Raw genomic sequence first — 24,263 nt, forward strand, 5'->3', positions numbered from 1 at the left:
ATAGTGTTATCGGCCGTCAGAATCACAGTTTGAATATTTTAGCTGGGCCAAACAGGTTATACGGCTAGAAACAAGTGAACACAACATATGCAGAGCTGAAAATGCAATAAAATGGCTAAAAATTCAATAAAATGGCTAAAAATGCACCAAAATACCCAAAATTGCAATATAATCACCGAAATAACATACAAAAGATATTGCACAGTACGGTTAGCGAATACGCTATTCGTAATGGCAATAAAACATTTTTTTCAGCAAAATAAAGAGACGATGCGATAAGAAAAAAAAAAAAAAAAGCCACAATGCCATGTATGTGCGTGTGCGTGTGTACAAATGGTAAATTACATGTTATGTGCGCGTGTGTGCGTGTGCACGTGTGTGTAAGTGCAGTGAGTGTAAGTGACCCCCCAATCCCCAAAAATGTATGTGTAAGTGTGTGTAAGTGTGAATCTAAGTGTGTATTACTGTAATAAGTGTGTGTTGGTGTGTTTGTGTGTGTAATTGTTGCACTAACCTGAAAAAGTCGCTGAAGACTGTTGCACACGATGTGGAGGGGTCCCAGGAAGACATCTGCGACGATCTGCGTGTCTCTGTGCTGTGGGGGCGGAGCTGATCGGCGCAGTGCAGGCTGCAGCAGCAGGACACGTAAGGAACACGTGCCTGCTGCTGTTTTTGGGCCCCTGGGCGATCGCGCCCCAGGGGCCACTCGATCCCCTGCTCTGCTCGTTGCCTAGGGGCAGGGGATCGAAGCGGAACGGAGCGAGCGGCTCTAACAGCCGCTCCTCCGCTCCAGAACCCGGAAGTGCTGCAGAACGTAGAATCTACGTTCTGTGGCATTTCAAGTTACTTTTCCACAGAACGTAGATTCTACGTTCTGTGGCACTTAAAGGGTTAAGGAAACAATCTATAATTTTGTTGCTAAAACAATGAAAACCTTGAAATTGAAAAACAACAACATCAGCTTCTCCTTATCTTTAAGGATGCAGGAAGGCTTTATGCAGTGTTCAGTTAAACAGAGGTCAATAGTTCAATACCTGTTCTTATTCCAGGGGTAAGGAATACGCATAAAATAAAACCAAAATCAATTTGCCTTTCAATTTAGAAACATAATGCGGTTTCTAATATAAAGGAAGCCAAATCACCTGTTTAATGTAAATCTATACTATATGTCTTTCGGTTAACAGTTAAAACAAAAGTATAGAAAAGCTGCTCCTCCTGTCCATGAAATTAAAAACGCTTTTTGTTTGTACACAGTTAAATAGGCTTCAAGAAAGCAATGTTTTTCAAGGTTTGAACAGTACAAAGCCAGCATTAATGTCAAGATGGATAATTAAAATTGTGTGACATTTCTCTCACAATTAAAAGAGTAGAAGATTAATACAAATGAGACTTGTACTTCCAGATTGATAAGCTAAAAGAAATACTTCTGTCAGTTGTTTCTTACAGGAAGACTTGACAACATAATACTCTACAGAAAAAGAAAAATCTTTTTAATCACATCGGCTTTGCCCGACTGTGTTAGAAAAAAGTACACCATTTGAACTGATGTTCTCTTTTTTCCCGGAGATCAAACTCTCTGAACTTTCTATGTGAAAGTCAGTAGACTTTGGGAGTGATCTTTTGATCCAGAGGGAAGAAAAACATGAAATTAAGTCAAACAAATGATTATTTAGCCCAACAGAGAAGACACATCTGTTCTATTTTATCTGAAGACATATTCTAAAAGTTGCATAGAATGGCATGTTTGGTTGATTCTGAATTTTTTTAGACTTATTTGAGTTCTTTCTTCATATATCTTTTATCTCTTTTATTCCAATGGATTTCCATATGGAATCATTGCCAATGTTCACCTTTATGCCAACCACCCACTTTGCTAAGAATGAAAATAGGGAGATATTATTCTCTATATACATATAGATGTCATTACCCCTTTCATAACCCCAGGGCGGTCCATGGAATATAGTGCCATTAAAAGGGTTGCAACGTTTGCAAAATAAAATTAAATATTCTCTTTAAAAGGCACATACACCATCAATAAAACTAACTGGAGGTGGGCATTGAAAGTACTGTTTTTATTTTTGCAGATGATACTAAATTGTGCAGAACTATAGGTTCCATGCAGGATGCTGCCACTTTGCAGAATGATTTGTCTAAACTGGAAAACTGGGCAGCAAACTGGAAAATGAGGTTCAATGTTGATAAATGCAAGGGTATGCACTTTGGCAAAAATAATATAAATGCAAGTTATACACTAAATGGCTGTGTGTTGGGAGTTTCCTTAAATGAGAAGGATCTAGGGGTCTTTGTAGATAACACGTTGTCTAATTCTGGGCAGTGTCATTCTGTGGCTACTAAAGCAAATAAAGTTCTGTCTTGCATAAAAAAGGGCATTAACTCAAGGGATGAAAACATAATTATGCCTCTTTATAGGTCCCTGGTGAGGCCTCATCTGGAGTATGCAGTGCAGTTTTGGACTCCAGTCCTTAAGAGGGATATAAATGAGCTGGAGAGAGTGCAGAGACGTGCAACTAAATTGGTTAGAGGGACGGAAGACTTAAATTATAAGGGTAGACTGTCAAGGTTGGGGTTGTTTTCTCTGGAAAAAAGGCGCTTGCGAGGGGACATGATTACACTTTACAAGTACATTAGAGGACATTATAGACAAATGGCAGGGGACCTTTTTACCCATAAAGTGGATCACCGTACCAGAGGCCACCCCTTTCAAACTTTCATTTGAAGCAACGTAGGGGGTTCTTCACAGTCAGGACAGTGAGGTTGTGGAATGCACTCCTAGGTGATGTTGTGATGGCTGATTCAGTTAATGCCTTTAAGAATGGCTTGGATGATTTTTTGGACAGACATAATATCAAAGGCTATTGTGATACTAAGCTCTATAGTCCAATGCAGTATATAGCCAATATTAAATGTCCTTGTCCTACCAAAAACAAAGCATTTCCCAATGTGATACAGAATTGTTAGGACCCAAACAAGGACCAGTAGGTCTCTGATACAGTCAAGAGGCAACAACAAGCATCTGCTAAAGATCTCATCAGATAGCTTTTAGCTATTACAGCTTCTGCAGCAATACAGAGTTACTTTGAATAAAAGATGCACCACTTCATATTTTACTGAAAAGCTGTACAGCAGGTCACTGTACTATTCTTCCACGTTCTTGTCAGTGGCAGATTATAGTACGCTTCTTTTCTAATGTTCTAGTGCAATTTCTGCTTCTCTGCAGGTTTCCAGTAAGAACTGATGAAGAACCGAAGAACAGATTTAAATAGCCACTGACGATGTATTTTCATGAACATGTGCATCATAGCAGCCCTTAATACAGTACTGCATATAGAGCAGATATTTCTATATAGCACTTTATGTACCAACATCAAAACAGTTGCTTCCAGACACTGAAATGCATTTCTTGAAATATTAAACTCTTCGTTGCTTGAAGGGAATGTATTACATTGCTCTACAATGCATTGGATGTCCTTCCCTAGCTTAAGGGTCTTTACTAAAATATTGCTTCTGATGATTTCAAGGTCACTGGGTATTGGGCTATCTTTCCTTCTAGGATCTTAAAAGGGAAACTAGGGCTGAAGTCTTAACATGGGGAAGAACGAAATTCCATTAATATTTATAAGACAAAAAGGAGCGAGAGATTTTGAATTGCTCATGTGTGCTCTCTTGATAAGTGGATTGCTTCATGCTCACATAATTTCACTTCTCTTATCCATAACAGTGCAATGTACTGCAGGGCACAGTGTAAGTAATCTTACAATTATTTATTGCTTTAATGTTTGGCTCTTCTGACTAACCGCAGATGCTGTAATTGCAAGCAGTGCTGAAGCACAATTAGTAATAAGATGAATGTAATATGGCCAGTAATAGAGATAAGTAAAGCAAAGACAATGTTGTGTGCTAAGTAACTGAAGTGTCTATGGATGCCTTCAGTGCCTGTCTGTGTAAGTGTGAGCTTCTAGGTCACACTCACTTTTTCTTGTAAAGAAGGGCAACTAACAGTGAGGGGTCAGATGGGTATTTGATTTGATATTAGCAAAGCACAACAATATCAATTAGTCTGATAAATAGTGCTGTATGCAAGATTTCTAATGGAATCTAGTTTAGAATCTGTAATCAAAACTGAACTAGGGGTCAGAATGCAAAAGAGGGAGGTATACATCATTTTTATATTTTACTGATTTAGTTTGCTTTGTTTATTAGACTGCTGTATATGATAAGCCCCACAAATCTTCTCTTATCCTTCTTCTATCATTTCTTCCTTTGTCACTGTTTTTCTTGTTTCTGAAAAAAAAAGAAAACTTACTGTTAAGAAATATTGAAATGAAGAAAAACAAAAAGTTATATAGCACAATGCCCAGATCTTTGATGGTGATCTACCAATAGTGCTTCACTTGATGTCCACCAGATCACATACAGTACCTGCATTAAGCATAAATGGTTTCATGAGCTGCATCTTTCAAATACTGCCTAGTATTCAGAAACTTGGTTGTTGTTTGGATTATAACGGTTATTTACAGATGGTGGGGCTGGGTGCAAAGTACTACGTTTTGGCCAGTCAAACGCAGGCAGACATTATGAACAAGACTAAAGCTAAACCAGTAACATGTTCATAGAAACTTGGTGAAACCAATAAGAGGGAAATAATTATACATTCACTTCTTAATATTTCCAACACCAACATTAATTGGTTTTGCTATTGATTTTCATAAAAGTCAGTCTTTAAATCAGATTACAGATAAATAATCCCTAAAGGTATATAAACAGTGCAGATATCTCTGAGAATTTGTTTATTCATTAGGCTGGGTAAATAATCATTAGTGATGGGTAAATAAATTTGCCAGACTCGTATCTGCGGATAATTTCCACGTTTCACGCAAGCAAACTAATGCATGAAACTGCTGCGACAATTCCCTGGTGAAAAATCCGTACGTCAAAATTGGTGCACACATACGTGTGTCAAAATTATTCAGACGCCCATTGACTTTAATGCATTTGGACCAACCAGTCACGCATATAAAAATTGATGCTCGCATCAAAATTATTTTGACGTCCATTGACTTCAATGACTTCAATGTGATTCGCCCATCACTATTTGACAAGTTAGAAAATTAATGCAAATATGTGATTGGTCGATATAAGTAATTCATTGTTGCTATCTACAATGCCTCAAAATCTATTTTTGTTTCTTTTCTAAATATATGCTAAAACTATAGCATCATTGACATAGCTGCCTTTTAGCTGTTATTTAGGCATTTGTGCCCTGGCCTGCCCTCTAACCCCTCTCTTCCAGAGGACACAGTGCTTTGAAGTATTTTTACAAGAGCACACACAGATCAATCAGTCACACAAGGGGATTTGCAAAAATCAATCGCCCACTTATTGATTGCTTAAACCAGCCTTGGTGGCAGGAGAGATTCACTGCATTAAACCATTTTATGTTATTAAACAAGAAACCTGTAGCAAACACTTGTCTGTATCTTAAGATTTATGATTTGCTATTCTTTGCCAGGCCAATTGCCAAATTCTATTCTTTTTGATCTCTGTTTTTTGCCTTGTGGTGATTTAATAGTGTTATTTTCTCACAAGGAAAGCTCTGAGTGTATCTGTTCTCACCATAAAATGCATGATTTGATGTAGGAGGCAGATTTATTAAAAAACTGTACTCAAAAAACTTAGATCAGCTAAGTGATGTTTTTATCTAAATCACCAGCATATTTAAGGAAAAACATGAATTGGAAACACACGGTTGTATTAAAACATGCAAAACATCAAAAACGCTAACATTTTTAAATAGCTTGAATTTTGACAATACCCTATCCAGTCACTTTTAAAAAAGATTCTGAGCTGACAAAATGCTAATGCATACAAGTGTAGGGGTCCATAGGGTTATCTTTGCCTACGTTTAGAAATTCAAGCATTTTGTGGCCAGCTGAGTTGGGCTGAGTTGGGCCTAATTTGGATATGGAAGGGAGGTGATTCCTTTTTCCCCAGTGAAGTGTACCCTGGCAGTTCCAGATTTGGCCAGGAGATGTCACTGTAACATGTGTTAATAAAGTAGATGCACCATGTGGTCTCCCCCTTTTCCCTTCCACCGCAGGAGGGGATGGATGCTGCTGGGGGCTATGGATTCTAGGCCCCAGTAATGGAAAGGGCCCAAAGGTGGAGGAGGCTCTTGGTGGACTCAGGAATATTGGGACCCCGAGCATTGTGGGTGCTTAACCAGGAGGAGATAATCTAGAGCTTGAGGCAGCAGAGAAATGTAAAGGAGCTGCCTGAAGATTTGATATTTCTGGGGAGACGCTGTGAATGTCTTATCCAGCGTCTGTTCCCCTGTGTGAGGACAGGTTTTGATAGAGAGTCTGCTACATGGAGCTACTTCATTGTCCAAAGGGAAACATACTTTAGGGCAGGTAGTACTACCTGGGGTAATCTAAAGAGATCTTGAGAAGGGAATGAACTGTGTTGTCCATCCGGAGTGGAGTGTGGGACTGTTTCCTGGGGAAAGACTGTGCCAGGAGTTGGAAAAACCACACGCGTACCCCAGTGCAGGGTTTATAGGGTTATATTGCATGTGATTTTATCTTGCATTTTCTTCCAGTTATATAAAGTTCTATTTTTTTGCTGAAACTTGTGTGTTTTATTTGTTCTAGTGGAATTCGTCTGAGGGGTAATTCCTATGTTAAAATTCTTAATATCTTTCACATTGTAGGGGATGCAGGCCCTGTATTGATAAAAAATAGTTTTATTGAGTTTACATCCTATACCACGTGAGGTATCCTATACCACGTGAGATTTATATCACTATGTAGTGATGTGCTGGTTTATTCAAAACACATCCAACAAATAAAAAGTGATTTAGAGATATGTGTTGAATGAATTTTAAACCCCAATCTTTGGCTCAGCTGAGAGTCAACAACCCTAGCATTAACTGAATACAGAAAATGCATAGACCGGTCACTGCCACTCTGGCCTTTAAAGAGAGCTGTTGAACTTAAAGTATGGTATTAAAAGTCTAAAACTGCATAAAATTGCTAATAACCTAGATACCACTAAAAACTGTGCAAAACTACTGAAGGGAACACTTTTGAGTAAGTTTACATCAATACATTTTTTGGGCTCTGATCCCCAAATACAATACAGAATACAGTAGATACAGAAAATTGTCCTGTTCCTCTTGCAACTGTAGTACAAAGGATTAAAGGTATGTCATACAGACAGGCCAAGGACCTGTAATCAAACCCTAAGTGGCATTTCCAGCTTAGCAGACTGGGGAAAAGGCTTGAATACAAGCTGAATTCTCAGTGTCATTCAGTGGGTTGAAATGGGAACCAGTAGTTACAAAAATATATATATTTTGTACTTTTTGACTGATTTACTGATGTGCTTTAACAATCTAGAAGCTAGTAATATTCTGCTCAGATCTTAAGCTGATGAGAAACATATTAAAAAAATACATGTAAAATCTTTGAGACTATTAAACCGTTAAAGAGCCTGCTCATAAAGTATATGGGTAACATATTCTTCTAATTATACATTGATTTTAAAGGGAAGCTATCATCCCATAATTTCCATTTTCTGCTAATTACATTTAATTTTGCATATGAATTTAAGTAGTGAAATAATGAAGGCTTGCTAGTGCTGCTTTTCTCTACCTTTCTTATCTCTCCTGCATAATCTGGCATTGATGTAAACAACAGAAGTGATATAACTCTATTATGTGCATAATGGGAGGGCTCATTTACATGAAGCGAGCAAAGTGCAATTTTGAGTGTAATTCCATTATTTTTCCATAATGCAGCATTTCCCAAGAATTCCAGCCTTGTTTTGGCCGCAATGGGTAGTTGCAACTGACGCAATTGCACTTTGTGGAGACAAATTTTTTTGAAGGTCAATTGTTGCCATTTCCTATGTTTGGCATGGGAGTGATGCGTGCACCCTATTTTTTAGATGCAGCTATGTTGAACCATTTAATGCATGGCACTGAGGGAACCTTGGGGCTACTGCCTGACCTGAATGTGGCAGTAGTTCCATGGCTCCTCTGCATGAATAGGCACAGCAGTGCTCAATACAGAACAGGAGAGTAACATCTGCAAATGCCACAGAAGTGCAAGGATTGCATCTGACGCAAGAACCTTTAATGAATGAAATTTTTATGTGCAACTAACTCTGGGAACATTTGCTTAAATGCAACTGTGTGGTCATAAATTAGTCTTTTTTGTGTTTTTTGTGGATTTTTCCACACAGCTTTTCACTATTTAGTAAATGGAAAAAATGTAATTGAAAACTCAATTTAGCCACCTAAAACCTGTTGAGATTCAGTAGAAGTCAGTATCAGGTGTAACTGAAGCATTCAAGCAAGTTAATCTTTTACTTTTTTATTTCAAGTTTCAAGAAATTCAAGCAAGTGGAGGGAATCAAAAAGATTTTAATTCAAACAAACAATAATTCGATTGGTATGACTATATCTCACCAGGTTTAAGCCCCGGCCCCAAATGTATCTGATATTGACAAGAGAACAAGATAATATTTGATGAACAGGAAAAATGCAACTTGCATTTCAACTTCTGAAAAATCTAAACCTTTTTATTTTGAGTGCACCCTTAGCACACAGATATTTGCATATACTGTATACCAGTGACAGCCTAGCAATGACTAAAACAAAAGTATGAAATATTACCATAAATAAAAATTGTGTTAAAAACTTCAAGCTAAACCAAAAATCATTTCACTGATTTAATAATCCTTAGGTTTTAATTAAAAATATAATCTAATTAGTAATTTTTTTCCTTATTAACAAAATTATTTTAATTTATCACCCTGACAACTATAAACAATGAGCTTGTTTATGTCTAATATTAGAATAATCCTACAAGTCTATTATCTTCTCTTTCCTTGGAGGAAACAGAGCAAAATTAGATTATATTTATGTTCATATACTGGAAAATCTTGACAGATGGAATCTTTCTTCCTTCTAGTTTCTGCTTATTATAACAAAAGTAATGATCAGAATAGACATCTTCCACAAAGCTCTACCTCACTAGCAATGCTTAACTACAAAGGCAAGGGAATTTTGCTGATTTAATATCTGTGACATGTGAAGTGTTTTGCCTCATTTCTGCTCAGGAGTAACTTTATGCTTACGCAACATTGGGGCAGATTTACTAAAGGGCGAAGTGGCCATAGCTAGTGAAAATTCACCAGAAATCTCATCCGTAGAGACATCACCAATTTACTAACAGTCAAAGATGAGAATTCGCTAGTGAAAGAGACCATCGCTAGAGCAGTTTCACGCCCTATCAGCAGGTGCATTTTTGCTCAGGCAAACAATAGTTACTTCGCAAATTCACTAAAGTGCGAATTTTACAAAACTTTATCTCTTTCACCAGAGTTTCCTTAGGCCAGGTGAACTGATAAAACAAAGCTACATCCTCCTTAAAGGGATCCTGTCATCGGAAAACATGTTTTTTTTCAAAATGCATCAGTTAATAGTGCTACTCCAGCAGAATTCTGCACTGAAATCCATTTCTCAAAAGAGCAAACAGATTTTTTTATATTCAATTTTGAAATCTGAGGCTAGACATTTTGTCAATTTCCCATCTGCCCCTGGTCATGTAACTTGTGCCTGCACTTAAGGAGAGAAATGCTTTCTGGCAGGCTGCTGTTTTTCCTTCTCAATGTAACTGAATGTGTCTCAGTGAGACATGGGTTTTTACTATTGAGTGTTGTTCTTAAATCTACCAGGCAGCTGTTATCTTGTGTTAGGGAGCTGCTACCTGGTTACCTTCCCATTCTTTTGTTTGGCTACTGGGGGGGAAAAGGGAGGGGGTGATATCACTCCAACTTTCAGTACAGCAGTAAAGAGTGATTGAAGTTTATCAGAGCATAAGTCACATGACTTGGGGCAGCTGGGAAATTGACAATATGTCTAGCCCCATGTCAGATTTCAAAATTGAATCTAAAAAAATATGTTTGCTCTTTTGAGAAATGGATTTCAGTGCAGAATTCTGCTGGAGTAGCACTATTAACTGAATTTTTTTTTTTCCCATGACAGTATACCTTTAATGTTAGTTAATGTTAGTTATGATGTCAGTGACATCATATCCTATATGCCAGAATGTCATAAAAGTTCTAAAAAAACACTGGCGTCTTTTCATTTTTTAAAGCGGGATTGCCTTCAAAAGTCCTAACTATTAAAGATTTTTGTGTTAACAATTTATTAACCAATTTGATGGGCATGCCACATTTGTTTTAGGGTGGGCTCATATCTAGGGCATTAGATGATCTCTTTATTGCCTTTCACCCATATTGTCCTAAGTGTCCTAATAATATATTTAGGAAATGAATGAAAATGTACTGTATTAAAAGGACATTGTTAGTGATGGGCAAATTTATTCGCCAGGTGCGAATTCGCGTCAAAAACGGGCGCCGGCGTCAAAAACGAGACACCGGCACCGTTTCGCCCATCACTAGACATTGTACATTTTGAGTCAGGTTCAAGGATCATTTTGTATAATTTTATTGACTGGGAAGTTAAGAGCAAGTCAGAAAGTCTTTTGTGACAGCAAGTAAGCTGGAATTGCTCTCTATAAAGCAGAAATCAAGGCTGATGGGCAGCTATAGGCACCTGACATAGTGATTAATACAGAATGCAAGCTTTAATGTTGCAATGAATTCCTAGAATCCTGATTTTTTTCTCTAACCTACAACTACTAATGTACAGTAGTTGCTTGGATTTCACTATTACCTTGATAGCCCTCATGAGAACGACCCAAGTACCCAAGTGTCAAGATTCATAAAGCTTTTAAGGAATGATAAGGAGATTGCCTCATGGTAACAAATGTGAGCCTTATACAGATAATTCAGAACATTAACCCTTTAGGAGGGATTGTTAATAATGGTTGAGGGTGCTGGTATGAAAGTACCAGGCTGCAGTGCTGTAGACCTTACGGTTCAGGATTGCACTTGATCTATTTCATGCTGCAAATTTGCTGGCAACATTTGGCACAGCAAGAGTAAAGTGCCTTTCAAAAGATAGCCCACACATATGTGATGTGTAAAGATGATCTAAAGGTACTACTGAAATGAAAACACTACACACAAGGATATTGCAGCAAGCAGTAAAAATAATCCTTTTTAATAATCCCAATTCTAGTAATACAATCAATGATGCAGGGTTCACACGTGATGAAATTCAAAGAGACTAGAACATGTAAAGATAAACAAAGGTCCGGGCCAGATGGTATTCATCCCAGGGCTTACCAAGTTTAGCTCTGTGATTGCCAAACCTCTTTACTTAATTTTTCAGGATTCATTGAGTTCTGGCATGGTGCAGAGAGACCGGCGAATTGCTAATGTGGTGCCACTATTCAAAAAAAGGATTCCGTTCTCAGCCTCAAAACTATAGGCTAGTTAGTCTGACTTTAGTGGTAGGGAAGCTTTTCGAAGGGTTAATAAAGGATAAGATACTGGACTTCATAGCAAATCATAATACTATGAGTTTTATGCATAATAGATCTTGCCAGCCAAATTTACTTTGACTTTGCTAAAGCATTTGATACAGTGCCACACAGAAGGTTACTGGTTAAATTAAGGAATGTTGGCCTGGAACATAGTATTTGTACCTGGATAGAGAACTGGCTAAAAGATAGACTACAAAGAGTGATGGTAAATGGAACATTTTCTAATTGGACCAGTGTTGTTAGTGGAGTACCACAGGGCTCTGTACTAGGTTCCTTGTTTATTAATGACCTGAAAGTGGGCATTGAAAGTACTGTTTCTATTTTTGCAGATGATACTAAATTGTGCAGAACTATAGGTTCCATGCAGGATGCTGCCACTTTGCAATGTGATTTGTCTAAGTTGGGAAACTGGGCAGCAAACTGGAAAATGATGTTCAATGTTGATAAATGCAAGGTTATGCACTTTGGCAAAAATGATATAAATGCAAGTTATACACTAAATGGCAGTGTGCTGGGAGTTTCCTTAAATGAGAAGGATCTAGGGGTTTTTGTAGGTAACACATTGTCTAATTCTGGGCAGTGTCATTCTGTGGCTACTAAAGCAAATAAAGTTCTGTCTTGCATAAAAAAGGGCATTAACTCAAGGGATGAAAACATAATTATGCATTTTTATCGGTCCTGGTAAGGCCTCATCTGGAGTATGCAGTGCAGTTTTGGACTCCAGTCCTTAAGAGGGATATACATATGTAAATGAGCTGGAGAGAGTGCAGAGATGTGCAACTTAAATGGTTAGGGCAGGGGTCCCCAACCTTTTTTACCCGTGAGCCACATTCAAATGTAAAAAGAGTTGGGGAGCAACACAAACATAAAAAAGTCCCTTGCGGTGCCAATTAAGGGCTGTGTTTGGCCATTTGGTAGCCCCTATGTGGACTGGAAACATACAGGAGACTCTACTTGGCAGTATACTTAGTTTTTATGCAATTAAAACTTTCTTCCATGCGGTGAATTAAAAATAAGCACCTGTTTTGAGGCCAGTGAGCAACATGTTGCTCACTAGCTATTGGTTGGGGATCACTGGGTTAGAGGGATGAAAGACTTAAATTATGAGGGTAGACTGTCAAGGCTGGCTTGTTTTCTCTGGAAAAAAGGCGCTTGCGAGAGGACATGATTACACTTTACAAGTACATTAGAGGACATTATAGACAAATAGCAGGGGACCTTTTTACCCATAAAGTGGATCACCGTACCAGAGGCCACCCCTTTATACTATAAGAAAAGAACTTTCATTTGAAGCAAAATAGGGGGTTCTTCACAGTCAGGACAGTGAGGTTGTGGAATGCACTACCGGGTGATGTTGTGATGGCTGATTCAGTTAATGCCATTAAGAGTGGCTTGGATGATTTCTTGGACAGACATAATGTCAAAGGCTATTGTGATACTAAACTCTACAGTTAGTATAGATATGGGTATATATAATTTATGTGAAGGTATGGAGGGGTGTGTGTATGGATGCTGGGTTTTCATTTGGAGGGGTTGAACTTGATGGACTTTGTCTTTTTTTTTACCCGATTGAACTATGTAACTATGTAACATCGGTCAGAGCCAGACAGTGGCATTTATCCTCTGATGTTTTACAGAGAATAGCAGTGACAGATAATAGTGCTAATTTTGGTACTTATTATTACTTCATCATTTTATGTGAATCTTTAGCTATATGGCGAAGGTTATTTTGATGCTTATAAAAAATAAAGCTTGATAATATAGGGTTAAACTGAGTTTGTGTGCATTGTTTTTTAGGGCTGGCCAGTGGTATCTTGCCTAGGGACAATGCTGTGTGTTGTCATCTCTTTCGACCACAGAGAGACAGGGTCACTAACAGCCTTGTCATTAAATTATATTTTTTTTCCCAGGCAGGCAAGTACAATATGTGGCCATGGGGGAATAGTTCTGTTAGAGCACTTTGCAATGTGGGTTTGTTTGGAAAGCGATTCTACTGTATGTATGTAGACTGACACTATTAACAGATGCCCCATTCTCACCAGAACATTCATACAACATAGAGATAATTAGTCTACTCGCTGCAAATCAAGTCTTAATTAACTGCCATAGACTTAATCATAATACAGCTTTATAAATCCACAATATATCAGAAACTGACTTAAATTCCAATAGATTGCAAATTGAGTATAGACAAGCTTGAGACTGGAATGAGAATTCAAAAGTTATTTTCTTAATAGAGAATTTTTTTGCTTTATCAAAAAAATAGCAAAATGCAAAACTGGTGAACAATCAGAGAAATGGCAGAAATTTGCAGAAACTTTGCTAAATGTGTTCAAGTCAATATGAAGACACTAGGGTTTTTTCTGCTACAAAAAAAACCCTGTTTTTTTATCATCTTTTCTGTTCTAGGTCAGTATGTGACATTTGTAAGTGAAGAAATGTCTTGGATATTCTTGGGTCTAGTTTTGCTCCAAAAGAACTAAATTCTTTTGTTTTTGGCAGGTTTTTTCATATACAGCTGATAAAGAGATCCGTACTGATGACCTGTGTCTGGATGTATCTCGACTAAATGGTCCAGTCATCATGTTGAAGTGTCACCACATGAGGGGCAATCAGCTCTGGGAATATGATGCAGAGGTAAGCTTATCTTGACCTAGAACAAGTAAAATATTAGATTACAGGGAACTCATTGAATGAAAGAATTCTAAAATGGCCTAAATGGTATGTAGACTTTGAGTTGCTCAAGATAGAACTGTTATGTATGGCAAACCCAAACCCCCGGGGAGTGCCTGGATTCCTGTCTAGGCATGCTCTTCTGCCTATAATAGCCACCTTTGGCTTTCGGCCTGGCCCTAAACTCGGGTGCTGCCGGGACTTACCACATGAGAATTCAGCACTCCCAAATGGGGCAGGCAAGGGCACCAAAAGTATTTTTTTGGAAGGAGTCGGTAAGGAAGGAGCAGGACATAGTCAGACAGGCTGGGTCAGAACCAGATAACAGGAGTAGAAACGTAAGGCAAACTCAAGGTCAGGAACAAGCAGGGATCAGAACCAGGAAGTCACACAGGGGTCAGGTATACCGTACAGGTACAGGTAGCAGGAGTCAAAGGAACATCAATCACAGGGAACAAAGCACCTAGGACCAAGCATACTTGACTGATAATGGGCAGTGAGTAAGTGCAGAGCAGGGGCTTTTATAGACAGGCTAACACAGAACACGTGCCAGATGAGCAACAGGTGAAACAGGCCATGACTACTTGAAAAAACCCAGGGAAGCATACTGCCGCCATACTGTTTATGGGTCGGCACATACAGCCTTGTGCTTTTTCATGTTTTTTGTAGAATTTTTTTCACCAGAGATGAAATTTTGTTATGGTGCCTGACAATTTTTTTTACAGCTGTCAAATTTCACTAATAACATTTACCTACCAGCATAACCAAGATTCACAGGGGAATTCCACTGCAAAATAATCACCAGATTATCAAACTGAATGTGAGGCTCTTATGCATTGCTGTACTTTAGAAATCTTCTAAAAAATAGTTTTATGAGTTTTTTTTATGTTTCTAGCACCTTAATTTGAATAATATAAATATGCAGTGCCCAACAGATCTGAGACGTTCCAAAAAACTACCTGTTGTACTAGTAATATTCTCATGGCCCATAGGCACCTGTAAAATCACCATAGTGCTTTTAGGAAGAACTACAGTGATAAAAATGACCATTCTCATGGACAGTTGATTCCGATTAAAAACAGGAAATATGAGAAGTAACTATCATGGTGCTACTCACATACCCCAGATATAATTTGACCAAAGTTATTCACTTAAGATAATGTACAAGTAAGATAAGACTGGAGTATCTCCAGATCAAACATTGTCAGATATGAGAGCATTTTGTGTAGCTCCTACCCATCACTGATTTTCCTACTTTATTATCTTATGTTAATTATCCCAGGAGACCCGTTCCTAAAATACATATAGTCTGGGATAAAATATGGGGCCATGCAAGTAGATTTGTGGTTTGTCCACAACAAAAGAGTGTGTACCAGGTTATGATGAAAAAATATTTTTAACACATGACAGGTAGGCAAAAATATATCCACAATCTCCTTCAACATGTTGGAGGGGATGCTCAACCGAATGCCCTTTGAACCATATTTGAAGCCAGCATTGGGTTACTCACTTACCCTGTAAACCAATTCAGAATGGCTGTTCACCTAACAGTCATTTGCAGTTGCTAGCAGTCACCACTTAAACTAAAGTGATTTCTATAAAGCAACAAAGAATTTGAGAAAACGAAACACACATTTGAGTAGAGGAGGGGTGGGTGCCTACATGCCCCCCCCCCGCCTGCCCCTCATGAATACAGTGCTGCTGGACACTCAACTTTTGTGCCTCCCTCCATCAGTCTCATAAGCACAGAGCTTCCAACCATGGTGCTGTATTCATAGGGGAAGCATGGGTCTCTATGCTTTGAAACAGAGATTTCATACAGCATGGAAGGCAGAATAAAAAGTGCAAAATTCATAATTTTTTTTTACTTTGCCTCCTGCCTTCCACTTTGTAAACAACCCTTGTATGCCTTAGCACTTTCATAATTAATGTCTTCTCAGAACCATCATTCAAGCAAAGGCACTCCACTGGCAAAATTCAGAATATGCAATGAAAGCACACAGTCGAAGCATATAACAATAGGGCACTCTAGTACTGTACTTAGAATCATTGGCAGCTGCAACTTCATTATATCTTGTATTAATTTCCTTCTGTGTTTTCTAAGAGTCTTACTCCAGGAGGCCAAGAACAGTCTTGACTTCCCTAGTTCTTATTCTATTTATTTGTTTCCACACATCTATATATATATTTTTTTATTTCCATCTTTTAATTCATTCTTATTTAAATTCCTTGTATTATTCCACAATATATACAGGTCCAGTTGTTAGAATAAAATTGCAAGCTACTTATACTGTAACTTTAATATGAATAACAAAGACAGATCTTAGTGATAAAGGACCTAGGGATACTTCTGGATAATAAGCCTTCATGTAGCAAGCAATGCCAGACAGCAGTATTAGCATCAATGGCCAACAACGTATTTACATTTTTACACAAAGACACCACTTGTGATTAGAAGAACATCTTATTACCTGTTTTTATATAGTGAGAGCTGTGAAGCTGTGGCATTCTCTCCCTGGAGTGGTTATACTAGCAGATACATCAGAGAGCTTTAATAATATGTTGGATGCTTTTTGTTAACAAATGAGAAAATACTCTCTACATTCTTAGAACATAATTGATCCAGAAAGTTGTCACTGCCTCACTGCCAGAGTCAGGTTGGTACCCATGGAATACCCACAAAAAATTGGAAATCTCCCATTACCTGACCTTGCCGGCAGTCCATGGGTGCCCTGTCTGGTTATCTGTGTAAAGCATGACCTCTGTCTGGTGAATTTTGATTTGATCAGCCTCTTGAAGTTATGTTACATGTGTTCCATAGTGACTTCAGGCTCACAAGGTACTTGTTCTGGTAGGCAGGCCTAGCTTGGGTTGTGGGTCAGCAGATCCTGGTTGGTCACAGGTGTGCTTGACAGGATTTTACCCTAAGCAGTGATTGTCTGACCAAACACAAGTAAGCTAATTTCACATGTTTAAATCCCATTACAGTAATATAGTGTGGCCCAAGTCTGGGGCCATAATAAAGCATCTTTTAATTTATTGCTAGCTGAATGGCCACAAAGGTCACTCTCTAAAGGAAAGTATTCTTTTAACCTTCAAGGAGTTCAGTGCCATCATAGTGTTTCTTTATACTAAGCACAATTCTGCAGAAACAGATACAGTTGCCCTTTAATAACATAGAACAATCATTATCAGCTCTGTTGCATTACTGCACTGTCCTAGTTGGGCTGAAGTGATCTTCCCTGCAAAGCCAAGTTATTAAACTCAAATTTGCATAATTACCAATCACACCCCTGCCAACAAGAGCAGCTTACTTCTGCACATTACGGTGGAAAGCAAAACAAGAAAAACAACAGAATTAGTAGAGCTAAAATATGTCATTTAACCATCATTAAATTATAATTATTGTGTTTATAAAGGACAGTGATTCTGTTGTTTGATTTCAAGCAAATTAATCAAATCTTCCAACACTGGATAATGAATGTTACTGTGAGATATGTTATCACTTTACAGTGAACAGATTGATTATAATGAATGCCTTGATGAAACAGAATGCTATCAGAGTTCCAGTTCCTGCCCTGGGCAATGAGCATTGCATCCAGGTTTCTGCATGTGCGTGGCCGACTACCATGGCTCTAAAGAGTTAACCTGAGCAAGGTCATCAGACTGTTCTCTAGGGCACGTTGCATTGCAGTTCTATCAATTATGAGTTCCCATGGAAATATAGGAGGCCTAGTCTATTGCTGAGCAAAGTGTCTCTGATTTCGTTCAGTGATTTGCATCAGATGAAATGTTTGTGATATAATTCAGTGTTGGGATGGAAGTATAAGAATTGGGGGTGTAGGAGAAAGGAGAAGTCTGTAAGACTAATGTTGCCACAGACAAGGTGAGTAGATGGCCATGTTGCACTGTTCTGGCCTAATATCATGGAGGTTAGGGAGCGATTGGTCATACTTGACTGGCCAGAATTTCCCGGTCATATACAGAATCAGGTCATTGGTCCCTTCAGTCTGCTTTTATAGCCAATCAGCTTAAGTGCCTTCATACCTGGAGGTTTCCTGAAGAAGGTCTGTGCATGCACTGATGATCACACAGACTAAAGGTGTATTTAACCTTTAAGATAACTTTTAGCATGATATAGAATGGCTTGTTGATTGGATGTTTTCAGTTGGTCTTCATTTTTAATTGTTGTTTGGGGGGGTTATTGGGGTCACTGACCAAGGCAGCCAAAATTTCTCTGTGAGGTTATTATTTTCATCCCCCCTTCTATTCATATTCCAGTCTCCCATTAAACCACTGACTGTTTTCTAGTAAACTGGGCCCTAGTAAGCAGAAATCCAAAACTGGAGAGCTGCTGGACAAAAAGCCAAATAGTTCAAAAAACCGCAAACATTTTTTAAAAAAAAATTAAGTTGCAGATCTCAGAATATAACTGTCTACATCATATAAACACTTAACTTAAAGGCGAACTACCCCATTTAAATGGAAATCACTGCAAATGTGTAGGTAGCCAGTATAAAGCATCAGCCAGCAACTCTCTAGCAGCAATTACATGTATATAACTGCATTAATGATTTGTATGCATGCTGCCAGTTAGAATATGCTATCATTGGAGCAACATTGTTGTGGCAGGTTTATGTACCCTTTATAGTTCAACTACACAATGGGTTTAGCAATCTGTATGCACACTTAACAAATACATATAAAATAATCTATATACTCCAAGTCACCAAAATTTGCTTATATTTTTTACTTATATTTTTATTTGCAGAATTATTTCTCATTGTCAGTCAATCAGAAAGGGATTCATTATAAGACTACAGCAGCATTCATTATCTAATAGCTGTATTATTATTTTTTATACGGTATATACGGTATATATATATATATATATATATATATATATATATATATATATATTCTAAAGGTATGACATGGATGCGTGTCTTATTATGGGTAGTTTGTTTCTACAGGCATTCGATTCATATATTTAGTATTTATTGATCTTAATTATTCAGATGAATTTCTACTGATGTTCATCAAACTAATACTGTAGGTTGTTTTAAAAAAAAAACAAGAAATACATGGTTAATTCAGTGTGTTAAATTATTTTTTTTGCATATAAACTGATTATTTATTTTACATGCTTTGGGCTGAATACTAATGCTGAGATTTGTAGTCCAACAATTCTTTGGTGGACCATTAATGTTATAGAAGTTTTCTATTCCCTTAAATGGACATGGGAATCGTCCAGTTGATGAAAACTCTGTAGTGTTTTTTATTTTCTATTTATTCAGACCTTTATTCCTGTGCTTTAAAATATGTTTTAAGCACCTCTGACTGCTGGCAATAACAGAAAAGCCTTCAATTTTAATCAGTACAAATGGGGATAATTACAGCAATTTCCAAATAACTGTTCGAACAGGAGATGCCTAGAATGGAAAATAGACTTTACTCAATTTCCCAGTCTCTGTTAGTTATGATTGCTTGCTAAAACAAATCCAGCCATTAGATGGTGCCATTAAGAAAGACATTTATGATTCATTGGCACATGTTGTTGCCAGTGAATAATGTTGGAGGTAAATTTCATTCATTCAGCATTATGAGTTCAGAAATACATTTTCTATGGTAAATATCAAAAGTTCTCTGTCACCTGATTTCTAATTGATATAAACAGGGGAAAGAAAACACAAAATTAGAGATATGATATGCTTTTTGGGGGAATGCCATGCAAAAATTATATTTGATTATTATGATGCTAAGGACAATTCCTAACTCAGCATACTGAGGTTCAAAAAGAGGAAATAAATCTTCCTTAGTAGTATTACGCTAAACAAATGCTGCTGGGCCACAATTCCAGCATTCTCTCTTAGCATAAATCATGGTGCCACAACTATAGGTATGGATTCTTAAAGCAACACTGTACCATAAAACTCCTGGGCCCAATTACTGTAAAAAAATGCTCCAATAAGAGTCCTGTCTGCTCTGGTTCCTTTTTATTTCCTCTTTTTGGATTCATATTATTGTTGCTACCTATGGTTTACATGTTCTTTAAATATGCACCCAACACAAGAGATATTTAAATAGGGAATACAGTTGGGTGCATATCAAATATTGTAAAAATAATCAATTTAACTACAGGTATACTAACTATATGTGCCTTCCATGCTGAACTTAGTGGGGAGAAGCAGGTCTCTACACTCCCATTTGGGTCAATTCTTCTATGTGCAGGATAGGGCAAAAAAGTCATATTGTGCTTGCTTTTTTGCACTTTGCACCCTGCCCGGAGCACAATAAATAACTCCTAAAGTACTGGCACGCTGTGAAGACTATTGATAAGTACTTGGATGTACAGTATACATCCCAAAGCAAAGGGCTTTTTTTCTGGGAGGAAACTATTGTAAAAGATATCCTATTGTATTAAAACATATTACAAAGTGTTGTGCTTATGAATGGCAGTCTGGAAAAAGTCTCTGCCTGTTAATGCAACTGGTAAGAGGTGGTACAGCAAGTAACTGTTAACGATAAAACAATTGATATAATAGAACCTCATTTTTACATTATTGGATTTTCCCACATTTTACACTATTTTCAAATATCCCGAAACCTCCAAATTGATTTACATTTTTTTCTGAATTAGCATTTTCATGCGAGTCTCAGGTCAAAAGTGTAAAGTTTAGGGTCTACTATACTATGTGCAATTGCAAATGAAGCATCTCCTAAAAAGGCCAGACCTGTAGGATGTCTGCTTAAATACATGGTAAAAATGTCGCAAGAGGCAATACTTTACTTTTCAAAAATTAGGCAGTTGTATACAGAAAAACATAAACATATATCAGACTTTTTAGAATAATGTTGCCCTTGGGTACCGCTCAATAAAATTACATGCACTAAAATAGAAGAGGAGTACATGATGATGGATAGTGACCTAATTATTTCTCAAGTTAGCTTATCTTTATAAGTGTATCTTTTAACTTTATATCATGGCTCCTAGTAACCCTGAATCTATCTGAAGCACTTTTCCCATGGCAATATGCTACCTCACAATCTTAATGTATCTGTAGCTAATGATCTTGTCACATCATAATAATCCGTTATCATGGAGGTATATTGCATACTGGAAGCAAAGTTCTCTTATATAAGAAGATGTCACTCAGAGCACTGCATCATCTTATCAGTATACTAAAAGCTAAACAAACATAATATATATGATGAACTGTATCTTCAGTATTTATTAAAGTTATTATAAACATGGCTCAAGCATGGCATACCAAAAAACTCCTAGATTACATCCTAGCCTACTACAACATAGCATGAAGGGATAAAACATGTTGAAAACTGTAATCCAGCATCATCCATCAAGCATAGGCGTCCGTTTACTGCGGTGCGATAAGCAGCAAAAAAAAAAATACAGAAAATCTGCAAGAGCAAGTTTACTAAAGTGTAAGCACTTCTGTGATTGCGAATATTCTGGCGAACATATATATTAATGCCGATTATCGCATTTATGCTACATAAATTGTCTTTCAAGATTTACTAAAGATTATCCCGAGAATTGTCACCAAATACAGACAGAGAGTGGCGTTATATGAAAAAAAGAGGAGTATAGTCAGTTTTTTAAAAATAAGCAAAAAAATAACTGATTGCACTGGGGAAGAATGATACTTATAAAAAATTATACTTCATGCTACATAAATCGTATAAATGTTTTTTTAGTAAATGTATTAAGAAAAATGAATATCATGGGAAAATAATTTATTCCTGATAGTACTTAATTGGCTATAAGTATATTTAATAACACATTATAACGTGGTAATAAATACTATTTTATATAAACTGTTTTATACATATATATATAGACATTGGTGTGGCCATTGGCACTGGTGTCAAAACAAATCTGTAAAATTTGAAGCAGATTATGCAGTTAATCTAAATGAACACCAAAAAACAAACTACTACGCTTGGGTAATTAACGTTACTTATTGCAAGACATAGGGGTATAATAGAAGTGAAGGTGAAGTTAGAGGTCACCATAGTCCTCTGTCTAGAGTGAAATTCCACCACTCTGCATTTATTTTTATGGGATTTTTAAAAGAGTATTTATTAATGGGTGAAAGTGAAAGTTCATCCTTTGATAAATATGCCTTTCAAAATCCCATAGATATTAATGGAGAGTGGCGGAATTTCACTCTAGAGGAGTGGTGATCTCTAACTTCACTTTTTTTTTTTTTCAAAATAAAATTTTTTATTGGTTACACACACTCCACAGTACAGATTAAAAGACATAATGCAAGCAACAGGTCACAGCAGTACATAAGAGAACATAGTAGCATGTCTACAGTCAAACCAGTTTCCGAGCTACCACAATGACGTGACAACAGCTAGAGCAAATGGAGAATGAGCTCGGAGTGGTCGACACAATGCTATCTAAGACAATCCTAAATTCAACAATCGACTCTCCAAACGAGAAACGTCTGGGTAATATCAAATGAGTACATATGTGACAGTGTAGACAGAAGTCAGTGGGGTGGAAACCAATATGTATTTTTGTATATCAAAAGCTATTGTAGCAAAAAAAAACAAACAAGTAAAACGGAAAGGATAGAAGAAGTCAAGAAAAGAGAAAAAGATCAGAAGGGAAAGAATGGGAAAGGGGAAAAGAGAAAGAGAATTGTCCAGGATTATTCACGGAAAAATCAGTAAATGTCCCTTAGCAACAACAAGACCATTACCTGAGTCAGCGCAGCCGAAGCCCGGGGGAAAAAGCTAGTGAGAGAAATCCCATATAAATAAAAGTAAACATTCAACGGCCCGAAAAAGTCACCTTAGCCTACTCTGACTTCAGGTTTGGAAAAGCCGCAGGTACTGGTCAGAATGTACGAATTGGGTCCAATAAAACCATTTTTTCGTGAAATTCCTCGTTTCTCTTTCCGAGGTAGGTCTCAGCAGCTCAAATCTATAGACTTCCATCACCTTGTTACACCAGTCTCTTATAACTGGAGGGTCAGTCCGTTTCCAGTGTAGTGGAATTAGCGCCTTGGCGGAATCTAGTAATATTGGTGTCAAAGATTTTTTGTAAGTAGACCAGGAAAGATGTGTATTGTGTAGTAAAGCTACGAGGGGATCGTCCTCAATGTCAGTCCCGGTAATCTCTAAAATGGCATTCCTCACGGCTATCCAGAATGGCTTCAGAACGGGGCAGCTCCAAAATATATGCAATAAAGAGCCCTGATTGACCTTGCACCTCCAGCAGAGAGGCGAGGCTGTCCCATAAATCAAAGCCAACTTAGTAGGGTATTTGTACCATTTAGTATATATCTTATAATTAAGTTCCTGCAGTTTCGTACAGGTAGAGGAGGTGTGCATTAGCTGAGTAATTTTGTCCCAAGAGTCCATAGGTATCTCAAGGGCCAGGTCAGATTCCCATTTAGATTTAAAGTAAAGAGCCGGGCGCCGGGATAATTCAGACATAATCTGATAGAAAAAGGAAATCGCTTTCGGAGGGGCCTTGTCTTTCACCCAGGCAAGTTCTATTGCAGTAGGCTCGGGACGTGGAATGTGCAAAGGAAATATCGAAGTAATAAAGTGCCTAATCTGGCGGTACTTGAACCTATCCAAATCAGAAATATCTTGAGTAGGAATGAGTTCTTCTATATGTTTCAATCGATTCCCGACATAAAAAAAGCTGGCCCCCGAATGCAATTGTCGCTTCCAGCCTTTATAATAATCTAGATCTAGACCAGGGGCGAATGCAGAGTTACCAAAAACTGGGGTATGTAAAGGGGGGGTATTAATCCATTTACCAGTCTTGACCAGGCCGTCCCAGGTGTCCAGAGTGTACCTTAGCTTTAGATCGGTTTTATCTCTGAATACTCTTTGAGAGTGTGGCATCCATAGGCTAGCCCACAAGGGTGTGACCATGGAATCTTGCTCAATTCTAGTCCACAATTTGGACTGTCTATGAAAGGACCAATCCAGACATCTGGTTAAGACAGCAGCCTTATGATAGTTAACCCAATTGGGGAGACCCAGTCCTCCCTGTTTTTTGCTCGCTGAGAGCTTTTGACGGGCGATTCTAGGGTTCTTGTTCGCCCAGACAAATTTACTAGT

At 37.7% G+C, this 24,263-nt stretch overlaps 1 protein-coding gene across 2 annotated transcripts in view; it reads left to right on the plus strand.

Annotated features, from left to right (window-relative positions):
• The window catches only part of LOC108701330 (polypeptide N-acetylgalactosaminyltransferase 13), a 152,649-nt gene that overhangs the window by 115,877 nt on the left and 12,509 nt on the right, over window positions 1-24,263 (plus strand). For both annotated transcript variants that reach the window (XM_018235781.2, XM_018235782.2), the window contains exon 10: window positions 13,983-14,117. In XM_018235781.2, coding sequence (XP_018091270.1) covers window positions 13,983-14,117 — 135 coding nt within the window. The remainder of the gene's footprint in view (window positions 1-13,982; window positions 14,118-24,263) is intronic.

This window comes from Xenopus laevis, chromosome 9_10L, assembly GCF_017654675.1.
Source record: "Xenopus laevis strain J_2021 chromosome 9_10L, Xenopus_laevis_v10.1, whole genome shotgun sequence".
Lineage (NCBI taxonomy): Eukaryota > Metazoa > Chordata > Amphibia > Anura > Pipidae > Xenopus > Xenopus laevis.